We start from the raw sequence: 13,119 nt of genomic DNA on the forward strand, positions 1-13,119 counted from the left end.
GGTTAGAATGCATTGAAGTTGAGGAGAAGGAGCTTTCAGACTCACAGGTAAACCCCAGTGATGCCTCAACATTTTAAGTGAATAGCATGTTCTCAGGAAGCCCTGCAGGAAAGTCTATTTCAAAGCCATTTAAGCTTAATTTTAGAAAATTGCAGTATAATTTAATTTGATCTCAAGGAGTTTGGGTTATAATTTTAAAATCATTCATATATCTGGATGAGGTTCAGTAAACCATGTGAGTGGTGTTTTGCTAAAGTACATCTCAGCTATTAATTTCTGGACTTCCTTGGCCATTTTGGTGCGTTCTCATAGATGACTAATTGGGACGTTGACCATGTGCCTGAAATATTTACAGAGTGACCCTTTAAGAAAGTGTTGATCAGATCGTGATGAACTCAGGATATCTTAAGTCTTTATATTTGTTGCTAAATGCAGTAGTGATATATCTAAATATTTACTTGATTTTTTTTTTCCCTTTCTTTTAAATACAGATGATTCGCCTCCAGCAGAAAGGGAGCCAGGAGAAGTTGTGGACAGCCTGGTAGGCAAGCAAGTGGAATATGCCAAAGAAGATGGCTCGAAAAGGAATGGCATGGTCATCCACCAAGTAGAGGCCAAACCCTCTGTCTATTTCATCAAGTTTGATGATGACTTCCATATTTACGTCTACGATTTGGTGAAAACATCCTAGATGTCATCACAAGCTTTGCCAAATTTGTGGAACTATTAAATGTATAATTTGTAGACATAAAGACTTGATTGCTTTCCAGTTTAATGAAAGCTTAGATGTCCCTGCGAACCCACAATCTCCAACAGCAGAGATGGTGTTGTTCTGAATAGTGCAGACTGTTTCGAACACAAGGCATCTATGAGGGGAGTCCTCTCTCTTCAGAGCATCTGTGAGGGGAGTCCTCCCTCTTCAAGGCATCTGTGTGAGGGGGGTCCTCCCCCTTACAAGAAGGCTGTCTGTTGGGGGTTACAAGCAAGGTGGTAAAAGTTAAGCTAGTATTATAGTCATTTAAATCTGGATAAGTTGTAACCATTTTCCCCATCACTTTGACACACTGTCTTATTCTGCTGCCACAATGCAAGCATAGTTTGTTATTTTTGTTACTGCCTTTTTTGAGAGATTATGTATCTATAGCTACCTGTCTAGATCTGCATCTGTGTGCCTATGTATATATTATACACACACACAGGCACTCACCGCTGGCACTCCTTTCCTTGTGGAGTGGGGTGGGGGGTGATAATGTTTTCTCCAGTTCAACAGGAGTGCTTGACCCAAGTCAGTCGTATTTATAATATGGCTTTGTTTAAAATTAAATTAGGGCACGGAAAGCACACAGGGACATTAGGTTGTTTCAAAGGTCAGAATTCAGAGTACCATTTCAATCTGGAGGCTTTTCGCTATGAGTCCAGGTATAAATTAGCCATAAACCGTCAACAACCCACAGTAGAATTTAGTAAACTGTTAAGAAATCTGGGTAAAAGGCTGCCTTCAATTCGAAGCTTTGTTTTCTATGTTTCGTTTGTTTCTTGTTTCCTTTATTATTATTATTATTATTGCTGTTGTTACTCTTTAATCATAAGTACTTTTAAAATAAAGCCCAGGTCCTTGGATCACATGGAACAATGTCAATGTGCTTGTGGACGGCACATTGGTCTATTTGTATGCTTCCAGTCATCAGGATTTTAGTACATGGATTTAGAAGGCAACAATATTGTTATATATGTGGTAAATTCCTGCAAAAACAGTACATTGGTTTTAGAAATGTGAGTTTTAAAGTATGGCACTGTTGCCTTCTGCTAAGTTCTCTGGGGCTTTTTAGTTTTTATTACTGTTATTGTTGATATATGATTGTGGTCAGAAGGCCTCTTCTCCCCTTCCCTTCCTGCTCTTCTTCCTCCTGGCCCTTCCCACCCCTCTACAGTGAATGTTGGACAAATATGGCTTCTTGCCTTGACCCTGTTGTGGCGGTGTCTGTTCTTGCTCCAGGTGTGCTGTTCATGCGGGTTTATTCCCTCTGTGGCCCTGGGCTTTGCATGTGCATTATATGTTATGGTGGAAGGCTGTCATACTAGCTGGCTTGTGGGTGAATAGCAGTTCTTGGCCACTGGGTGCATTTGTGATTTGTTCTGTAAGGTTGTTTGAAGCTGAGATGGAACTGAAAATGTGGTTGATTGACTCACCTAACATCTGCTTGGTCTCGCTTGTTTTGGAAGATCCCCGGTGACCTGTCAGCTGGGAGAAAGATGACTTGTAAAACAAGTCTCTTGGAGAGATTGAAAATCCTTTCTGTGCCTGGACAGATGTGGATACTGTCAAGCACACACCAGAGCTTTGGCCTAGTGTAGGTCTGCTACCTTGTTGGGGCTCTTCCTGATGTAAGAAATCATTCCATGATTCAAGGAGCATGGTTACTGGATACCCATGTAGTCTTCACAGAGGCTAACAACCTCATGCTTCTGGATGGTCACAACTGCTCACCATGTGAACACAGCACCTCAGTTCTGTCCCTGGCTGCAGTCACCCTGTGCTCAGTGTTTTCCCAAAGGGACCCAGGGACAAGCCTCTCAATGCAGTGTGATATACCCTAGTCTTCAGTGCTTCTAGCGTATGTGACCGGGTGTCGTCGTGCCTGTAAATCTGAGCTGAGTCTAACTCCTAGGGCGCATACTGACATCTGTGCCACAAGTGGGCGAGTGTGTCCTGCATGGACCGACAGTGCAGGACATAGCATGGTGACTGGAAAGGAATGTTCATTTCGAAATGTCCCGAGGGCTGGATCTGTTGAGACGTGTCTGCCATTATCTGATGATTGCATTGTGGTTTTCTGCAAGCAGCCCACATTAGTTTGGTTACCTGTGAACTCCTGGTCCAGAGGAATACAACATGGTGGTGGTAACTTTGATCACTATTCTATTTATTGCCTTTACATGAGGCTGAGGGAAGGGGAAGGTTTTTGTTTGTTTGTTTGTTTGTTTGTTTGTATTTTTATTGTTTTTTCCATCCCTCCCCCACTCTTTTCTTTTGGTGGCTTCCACCACTCTCCTCTTGAGCCTGCCACCTCGGGCTTCCCTTAGGCTCACAGTTCAGATCTGCATGCATTGCTTGCATTGTTCTGGTATCTGAATGTTGATTCCTCATTTAGGAGTTCAACACTAATTTCCAAAATTATGGGGCTTGTGGCAACACAAGGCGTGAATTTGTGTATAAAATTTATTGGCCTTCCTCACTTACCTGCTCTAGTATCGTATCGTGTGTGCGTGCGTATGTGACGTCAGGCTGCCACGTAAACTTCAGAGAAGAACCTTAAAGCAGACCATCCTTTTTTGCATGCTCTCTTCTAAGTAGAATGTTCAATGTAACTAAGTAAAATTGCATGTTAAAGAGACTTAGGTTCTTTCTTTCTTTCTTTCTTTGGATTTGCTTTTGGTTTCCTGTATATTTGCTTACTGTGCTGTTCTAGTGGTTGTAGGGTAAAGACGCACTGGTGAAGCAGTCGTAGCGCCGACAGAAGGTGATTCCAGTTGTATATGTCACACAGCATTCGAAGGGACTGTGCACGCTCTAAAAATCACAGTTGCTTCTAAGCCAGATTTCATTTCTTTTCTTGTTTTATGTGCCAAACCCCGAAGTGCATTGGGCCTGAATCTCTGAACACTGTTGACCCATTAGAAAGAAGACTGCGCTGATTGTCACAGATTGTAGTGCCTGAAAACACTTACGCTGATTGTCCAAGAGATGAGAGTCCTCCAAAGATGACACAGGAAAAATTACTCAAAATAATCATGGTTGAAATTTCTGTGTTCCTTGGGAATGCTGCACTCTGTGTATTCTCCTTCATTGGTGCAGTTCGGATGAATGAGTAGAGTTCAGAGGTCTTCGTGTTCACGTTTAAAACTAGATAAATGACCTCATTTTTTTGAGCTTGAATTCATTTTTAATTTTAACTTTATTTTATACAACGTGTAGACAGTTCCCTGTTCTCTGCATTTAGAAGTATACACAGTACAACTGTTAATTCTGTAAGTAATTTTTATAATTATGATGTAACTCTATCCTTCCTTAAAACATTCAAAATAAACCCTTTATGTGCAACTTCTGACTGAACTTTGTGCTGCTGTGTTGAATCTCTTTCTGAAGTCAGATGGCGTTTCCACACATGGCAATGTCGGGTTTGACAGCAACAGAAGGAAATGTACGTTTGCCCAAACAGTGACAGTAGTACAGTCAGTGGAAGGAAGAGTTGCCAGCATCCCGTGCACCTAAGTGTTAGTTTCTGATTTGATGTTAATGAGAAATGTTAGTTAATTGTGACCTTAAACTTAAAACATTTACTATATATAGAACTCAGTAATGTGTCTTGAATATTTTCTAACCTCCCCATCCTTTGACTATTGACTATAGTGCTTTCATTCATATTTAAATACCAGTCAGTGAGACTTGGTAGTACAAGATGCCTTTGTTACCTGTGTCTGTGTCTTGGTAATTTTAATTCATACTAAGTAGAGAATTAATAATGTTCTTAAATAGGTTTTTTTTTTTTAAAATGTCTCTTACTAATTCTGACAAACGTAACTCGTGTTTAAGGCTTGGTTGAGGAAATCCATGCATTCCTCTGCTGTTAGAATAGTTGGTACTTGGTGGCTTCAGGACTTGATGCTGCCATAGCCACAGTGCTTACTGCATGGCTCAGGGTCAGGCCTGCCAGGCTCTTGGGTGGGGGAACAGCAGTGAGAGAAAGGAATGGGCCTTGGGATTCAGTCTGGCTTTCATAACTTCCCTTGCTGAAGGCACATGGCTCACTGATGTGTACTGAAGGTGCAACTCAGTAAATGTTTTCTAGAAAAAGGAACAGTTTAGTCTGAAGGTTGGGTACCAATGGGCAGTGAAAATCACATCTATGTTTGAGTAAACTGTGACCCTGTGGGGAACTTGGAGTCTTGTTTTCCCTTCTTCTCTTGGTGCAGGTAAAACCTGGTGGTGAAATCATTTGACACTAAGACTTGAATGGATCCATAGAAAGGGCCTTGCTGATAGCTTGTTTTGTCATTTCGTTACCAGTAGTCCTTTCCTTCCTCCTCTGCAGAGGAAGGCAGGGCAGGTATGGGGCTGTGTCAGGATTTTAGGGGCGTGCAGACTTAGCCTGTTTTGTCTAGCTCTCTCTCAATGCCAATCACTTCAGTCATCAGTAGTATAATATCCTCTAAAGCGTCTTTTTGTAGACACATGAATTGATGCATATGTGTATGTCTGTATTTTGAGGCAAAGATTCGCTTTAGCGCAGGCTGGCCTTAAATTCATGACTAATCCCCCTGCTTCCACCTCCTAAATTCTGTGATTGCAGGCATGTACCACCATACCTAGTCCAGTGTTGTTTTTATATCGTATAATTAGAAGTGAATTTCTTAGGCCCAGGCTTTGCCTTCTCGTACTAATTTTCATGCTGAGTGATTTGTCCTATGTCCTACACCAGTTTCCAGCCTGCATTGTTTCAGAGAAGCAGCCATTCCAGATTGACAGCTGCCTTTGAAGATTGGATTCAGTAAACCATGTAGCAGGTGGGTCTGATATTTCCTCGACACCTAAGGTTGCCTTAAAATGATGTGTTTTCTACTTAGTCGAGTGAGATATCATTGTCCCTGCCAGCCCAGCATGAACAATCCTCTACCTGCATGTCCTCACATACGTTGGTTGCCACAGTAGTTGAGTAGGCTTGCTCAGCTGAGTATTGAAATGTCATGGCTCCTTTCACTTTGTACTTCCTCAGAGAACTAGGTTTTAGGTGCTGCATGAACTACCCAAAGTCCATTAGAGTAAGAGTAGCCCATTGTATACATGACTTTAGAGTTCTGTTTATGCATTGGGACTGATGAGAAAGGGTTGGGGGCTATTATTAAACCTCGAAATTCACATAGACAACTTTGCTGATGACTCAGGATTGGGGTGCAGCCTTCTGAATTGTCTTCATATACAGATTCAAACCTGCAAAATAGCACTGAAATTTCTTGCCCTGAATTTGGACTTTGTAAGGTTTGACCTTCACTGGGACAGCCGGGAAGAAGGACAGCACCTGCAGCTTGTTCTTGCAGTTTTCTTTGTCTTGGTGCTGTGTTAACTCTGGGTGTGTGCTCTTTACCAGGAACCTGTCCTTTAGTTTTGTTTTTAATGGGGGAAGGGGAGGTATTCTTGTGCCACAGGTAGTTGTGGAAGCTGACAGTGGGGGCACCTGGCCTTTCAGAGTGGCATTCTGACCTCTAGAGGAGAGCCGCTTTCCTCCAGGTGTGGCACAAGAGCACGGCATCCCCCTTGATCCATTGTGTCAGCCCTCTGGTAGATTCCAAATAGCTCATCCTCGCAGAGGTTTGAAAGTTTGTGCTCCTAGAAGAAAATTCCGAGTCAACATTTACCTTAGATTGGACGCTGATGGCTGAACATCGATGGTATGCATTTGTTGTGGCTCTTCTCCTCTTCCCAACTGGAAAACTAGCCGCTTTGTTGCAGTCTCTTTCTAATTTAATGGATACCTCAAGTGCTTAATTTTTTTTTGATTTTAAAATTCTGAGGTGTAACTGTAAAACTGCCATACTCTTCCCCCCCCCCCCCCCCCCCCCGGGGCTTGGTCATGTGGTTAACCATGTATGCAGGTAACAGCAGCAGCAGCCGCAGCAGCAGCAAATGTTTGGTCCTTGCAAGAGAAGACAGTAGATTGCCTCTCAGGAGGATTAACAGTTTCATGGTTTAGAAAACACAGCTGGAACTGTTGAGACTTGCTTAGGGTAGAGTTTCAGATGTCAATGTCCTCCAAGTCTTCAGCAGCCATGTGCATGTCAGAGGACAGCTTGTGGGAGTTAGTCCTGACCTCACACTGAAGTCAGGTGTCAGATTTGTCAGCCAGGACCTTCCCACTGAGCCGTCTTGATAGTCTCCTTGTGTGACTTCGGTGCTCTAGAGATGCTAAAACTGTGTTTTGTTTGCTGCTTTGGTTTATTCGTTCTCTCCTTTTCACTTTGTTTACCCCTGTCCCTCACCTCCAATTCTCAGACGACCTGTGGTAGAATATGAGCGTGTGCCGTCACATCCAGGTGCTCTGCCAACTGAGCTACATCCCGTACTAGTGCTCTCTCCCAAAGGTCAGGCATATGCAAATAGTTTTATTCACTTAAAATCTTAATGGGCTTTTCTAGAGGACCTGGATTCAGTTCTCAGGACTCACATAGAAGCTCAGAACTGTCCGTACCTCCAGTTCCAGGAACTCTGACATCTTACACCAGTGCACTAAAATAAATTATTAAAAATTAAAAAAACTTTAATGGAACAAAATAAATACGGCTATTCTTGCTAGGTCTCCATTGTGAATTTTCAACTTGAATGTTGAAGATTACTTTTTGTCCCACAGATAAATGTGAACTGACAAAGTGTAGCACCATTTTTCCTCAGAGGCAGTGAGCAGAAATGGCTTCTGAGATTGTTTCTTGCATGATTTGAGGGGACTTTGTTCTTTTGAGACAGTCAATGCTTGATATATTCCAGTCTGGCTTTGAACACAAATATATTGCTAAGGACAACCTTGATCCTCTTGCCTTCACCTCTTTAGTGCTGGGATCCCAAATGTGCACCAATATGCCAGGTTTCTATGGTGTTGATACTCAAACCAGGGATGTGATGGCAAGCACTCTGCCCACTGAGCCACAGCTGCTGTCACATGGTGGGCATTTTAATCCCTTACCTCCTTCAGCACAAACCTCGGTGCAGCATTCAATTTCTGGTGCTCTTTTTCTCCTCGGTCTGTTGATTTTACATTTTCTTTTTCTGTCCTGTTTGCTATTTTTCATTATAGATTTGCATAAGAATGATTACCAATAACCACGTGACGGTCAATATGAGGCTGTCTTGAGCTCTTCTCCACCGAAAATGTTACTCCGTTATTTTTAAATTTAGCCTTGGGCATGTTCTCAGGACACAGGCAGAAAGAAGCCACTTTCTTTGCCAAAATATCACAGGAGTGGTCTCAGCCTGTTGCTAATGTTGTCCGTCGTCGTCCCCCCCCCCCCCCCCCCGTCTGAGCCAGGCCTCCAGAGCCCACATAGCTCTCTGCACTGCTGCCTTTCAAGCTGGAAAGATGGCCCGTTGAGCTGTGCTGGCAGCAGTCAACCACTTCCTGCTGCAGAGTAGCAGAGCCCTCCACACCTGCATGCTCTGTTCCTGTTGCAGTGATAAAGTGAAGGCAGCCTGTAGAAGGAGGGGCTTTATTTGGGCTTAGGATTCCAGACTTAAGAGTCCATCACATCTTGGTGGGCGCGGCAGCAGGTAGGCATGGCAACTGAACTAACAAGGTTTATATCTTGAACCACAAGCAAAGAGGGGTAAGTTGGAATTGGGCGTGTGTTTTAAACCTCAAAGCTCCTCCAATTGACATACTTCATCCAGCAAGGCCACACCTCTTAAACTTACCCACACAGAGTCACTGACTAGAGTAAGTACTCATGTGTTAGAGTCTATGGGGGACATTCTCACTTAACCCACTTTTCTGTCCATCTTTGCTTTTTGATACATCATCTCACTAAATGTAGAATTTACTGTTTTCTTAGGCTGGTTGGCAGCAAGCTTCTGGGACCCACCCGTCTGCATTCCCCCAGCACGGATTACAGATGTGCCGTCCACTACCGCACCCAGCCGCACCCAGCTTTCATAGGTTCTAGGGTTCCTCACTCAGGTCTTCACGCGTGTGTGGCAAGCAGTTTCATCCACCAAGCTAGCTTGCTGGCTCATGTTTCCTCATCCTTTAAAACCACTCTGGTTTTACTGTGTCCAAGTGGGTCAGAAGAATGAAGTGCTGGAGTATGTGTTTGCTGGGTGCCATATTCAAGGTGCTTTTGGATGCAGGTTCTCACTCTATCCCACCCTGCCTCGGCCTCTCCTTTGTACAGGGATTCAGACACACTATCCTGCTTAGCCTCGTCCTTCTTAGTGCTCCCACTTGTGGAGATGCCAGCTTGATCTGAAACTCACTGCAAAACGGTTAATACATCCTGAGGGGAAGAGCCGTTATAGGGACTTCAGAGAACCTTTACACTGGAGAAAGAAGTGTGGTGGCTTAGACCTGACCTGAGTCAGGATCAGCTCCAGACCTGATGGTTGGGGGTTGTCCTCTCAGGTCTTGATGATGTGTCCTGTCAGATACCCAGGTTAGACATCCCAGGGAAACAGTGTTTGCAGAACTCCTTCTTGGTGAGTTTCTGGAAGATGAAGAGGACTGGAAAGAAAGGGCTTCAGGTTTATTGGCAGGTCGACTGAGTCTAGATCCCAAAGGACATCACTGGGGTCCCAGCAAGTTCTTTGTCCTCTGTGGTGTCCAGGTAAAGAACATGAGCCTCTGATAGCTGGCTCTACCGTAGTGACTTGGCATTCCGTCAGCAGTTCATCTTTAGAAGGTCATAAGCCCAAGTGACTAGATAACTCACTTGCGACCAGATCCAGGAAAGGTGGCACTCTGTGTCCCGCTTTGAGTTTCATGACATCACTGGGTTGAGAGTCCCAGGACAGATTGGGGTTACAGAGCCAAGACATGAAAACTCCTTCCTTCCTTGCTGGTTTTGCCTCTCAGCATGGCCACCTATAAGAATAATCAGCAAGAATGCAAAAATTTTCCTGTTGACCCATCTTGGGCCAGGGTTTTCCTGTGCAGAGGGGAACACCCATGTCCCCTATGGGGGAAGTATTGGGTGTGCTGTTTGCTGGTCCAGCAGGTGGCTGTGTTTAAAGGGGCTCGCCACCAGGGATGATGACCTGCAGTCAGCTTTCCAGAGTCAGTTCTCTTTAGCTGCGGATTCTGAGGACAGAATTTGGTTCTCGAGTGGCAAGCACTCCGCCTGTAGAGCCATCTTTCAGGCACCTAGGCTGTGTTTCTGAGGTGGACCAGCTTCCTTGCTCTAAACAGCTTGAGCCACAACTTGATCTGCACAGTTAACTTGTTTACTGTTTATAACAGGGTCTACCGTACCTCAAGCTGCCCTCACATTCACTATGTGACAGGATGATGGCCTTGAACGTCCCATTGCTGCCCCTTCCAGGGTACTAGGGTGACAGGTGTGAGTGAGCCATCATGATGGGTTATATGGTACTAGACACTGAACCCAGGGCCTTATGCATGCTGGGCAGACGCCTGCTACTGCCCAGTCCTTTGTATTAAACTCCTTGTTTCCTTCCTGGGAGAGAGTTAAGACTTCTGCAGAGACTGTAAAAGGTAATCATTTTAAAAGATTCCTGTAACAATGGTTAAAAGCTCTGGCTACTCTTCTGGAGAACCTGGGTTTGATTCCCAGCATCCACACAGCTATTCACAACCATCTGTGACTCAGTCTGGCCTCTGTAGGCACTGCACACTCATAGTCCGGGCAGACAAAAACACCCATACACACGATTTAAAAATGGAAGAAAAGAGATTACTGTTAGGAGGGTTTGGACTTAGCACGGGACAGCTTTGTTGGTGAGTGCTGTGGACACTTGGAGGAAACAGAAAAGGCGAGAGTGTTCACTGCTCTAGGTGTGTAAGGTTGGTCCCACAGTGGCATTGAGTGGAGGTAGTGGAACCTTAGGAGGTGGGCCTTAGGTCCCCAGGGGCATGTGGCTCCTCCTCCCATGGTATGTCATTACACAGGAGGCACAGCAAATAGGGCCTTTTGGTCTGGCCTGTCTAGAACTGACAGGAAAAATAAAGAATTACAAATTTACCCCAGATGGTTCATTAATGAGAACTGAATACATTTCTTGGTTCTATGAAGCCAGTTACACCAAATCCAAACAAAACATTATTAAAAAAAAAAAAAAACTAGGCCAATATCCCTAGGAATAGTGGAGGTAAAACCATGAGCAATGGCTTAGAGAAAGGCTAAGGTATACAATCAAGTGAGATATATTTAACATTTGAAAACTACTTAGAAAATCAGCTAATGTATATTAAATATGTGAAGGAGCAGAAGGCCTGGCTGAGCTGGAAAGGGGAGCACGTTTGGTGAGAACAAGCATCTGTGATGAGCCCTGGAAAAGTTAGAAGGGGGTCTACAGCTGACTGGTGACTGAACAGGAGAGGCTTTTGCTATACAAGCCTGACAGCAGGTCAACAGTTTTTATCCCTGTGGAAGCTGTGGCCTGTCATCAAACTGATGGAACCAAGGTCATATTTCAAGACACAAGTTCAAAGCAGCCAACTCAGAAGAGTCAGCCACCATAAGGTAGAATGCTTCTCAAGTCCTCTGTGTCTGTTACAGGAATTGGTCATAAAAGCTACCCAACCTTTAAAGTTCAGCCTTTTGAAAATGTGTTCTTTGATACGCTGCTAAAAGAAAAATCAGTCACAAAAGCTGCAATATACCTTGATTTTTAGCAAATATTTTCATCAAGATTTATGGTCTATAACTTTCAATAGGAACACAAGACTTTAAGCCCAAAAGAGCGGAAAGACACTTTGGACTGGCACAGGTCTTAATGAAAGCCAGGCGAGGTTGATAACAAGAGGCCACAGGCAGACACGGTGGCACCCAAGGACTGCAGAGGCTGAACAGTCTGCTCGGCATACCAAGGACCTCAGGGTAGGCGGCTTCCTCACCTGTGGGATCCGGGTTTAGTCCCCAGCTGCTGCAGTGGGGAAAGAGGATGGGGCTGGAGAAATGGCTAGTGGGTAACAGCTCGTGGTGTTGTAGAGGAATCGAGCTGGTTTCCCAGCACCGTCACCAGGTGTCTCAGGACCCTGGCTGCTCCTGGTACCTGCAGTCATCCTCTCTCACCCATAATTCTAAAGGAATACAGAAACAATTTAAGAAGGGGGTCCAATTATGGCTAAAGTATTTTAATAGGAGATTATTATCAACAATTTTATGCTCTCTAGAGAAAAATAGTCATCAAAACTCAGTGCAGAAAACATAATTTAAAAGTCCTCATATATACTTACTTGCAGCTACTAAGCTAAATAGCAAAACCCACCCATAGAGACAGGAGTCAGTAAGAGGCCAGGAGAGATGACTTTGAGGATGCAGACTACCAAGCTTTCTTATAAACATTGTTGATCATCAGCCAAATGGGTCCTAATGACAAAATCACAAATCTCAGTTCCTACTTAGTTTTATTAGACTTGCCTGGAAACATACCTGCAGAAAAGCGTAGTCAGAACCTTCGTCGGGGAAGAAAACAAAATACAGAAGTCATTCAGAAGACCAAAAAATTTTGATAAACCTGTAATTTTAGATCTGAATTTTAAATACCTTAGGTTTTGAAAAAGGAAATATCAGAATAAATTAACTATTTTCTCTTTCAGTCTTGACCATAAAATTGCTTAGAAACAATGAGAGCTCAGTGGCAGGATGAGAGGTGAGAGTCATGCCGGGGTCAAACCCATTCCCTGCCATCCTGCAGGGTAGGCAAGGCCTGGCAGAAGTTTGTGAACTGACTTATCCTGACTCCTACTCCCACGTTAGTGGAGAGGGAAGATGGGATTGGAGCAGATCACAGCAGTGTGTCGCTGGGCCAGTCTCAGGAAGGTCCCCTTCAAGACTGGCTGCCTTGGAGCAGTCTAGTCAGCCGTGACCTTAAGAAGTGGGACTTGATCCGAATTGTCCAGCTCTCTGGGCACACTTGACCGAGCTCTTTCTGGGCTCACACCAGCCCAGGGCAAGGCAGATGTCCTGGGAGTGGGGGAGGGATGAGTTTGTTCCTGTAGGATCCTGCCATTCCAAAGAGCATTGCTTGGAGTACCTGGCTCTCCACAGCGCATGAGGTCTCTGAGCTGAGCCATACTGTCCCTTAGGAAGGATGCTCCCACTTCCGTCCTCGTCTGGTCCCCTCCCTGCCATCCAGCCTCTCCTTCAGGAACTTTAGCTCAAGTCAGGGCTCTGCATGCAAAATGTAAACTGCTTACAGCTCCTCTCAATCCCTTCCAGTTGTCTGTGTCCTTCCTATTTCCAGAAGGACCGCGAACCATCATGGAACAGCATCAAAGATCCCTGGCTAAGCCCATGTGACCAAAACCAGACAGGCTGTGCCAACAGTAAAAGACCTTCAGCTATTTCTGTTTTATTCAGTGCTGAGATGAGAGGAGGCCTTTCAAGTTTGTTGCCTGG

General features: G+C 44.4%; 1 protein-coding gene across 3 annotated transcripts in view; it reads left to right on the plus strand.

Annotated features, from left to right (window-relative positions):
• Spin1 (spindlin 1) overlaps positions 1 to 4,106 on the plus strand; it is a 43,736-nt gene extending 39,630 nt beyond the window's left edge. For all 3 annotated transcript variants that reach the window (XM_050143755.1, XM_050143756.1, XM_050143757.1), the window contains one exon: positions 492 to 4,106. In XM_050143755.1, the coding sequence (XP_049999712.1) occupies positions 492 to 691 (200 nt within the window). In that variant the 3' untranslated portion in view covers positions 692 to 4,106. The remainder of the gene's footprint in view (positions 1 to 491) is intronic.
• Positions 4,107 to 13,119: the final 9,013 nt, after the last annotated feature.

Source organism: Alexandromys fortis, unplaced genomic scaffold, assembly GCF_014885135.2.
Source record: "Alexandromys fortis isolate MF-2015 unplaced genomic scaffold, M_Fortis_MF-2015_v1.1 scaffold_1, whole genome shotgun sequence".
NCBI classification, from domain to species: Eukaryota; Metazoa; Chordata; class Mammalia; order Rodentia; family Cricetidae; genus Alexandromys; species Alexandromys fortis.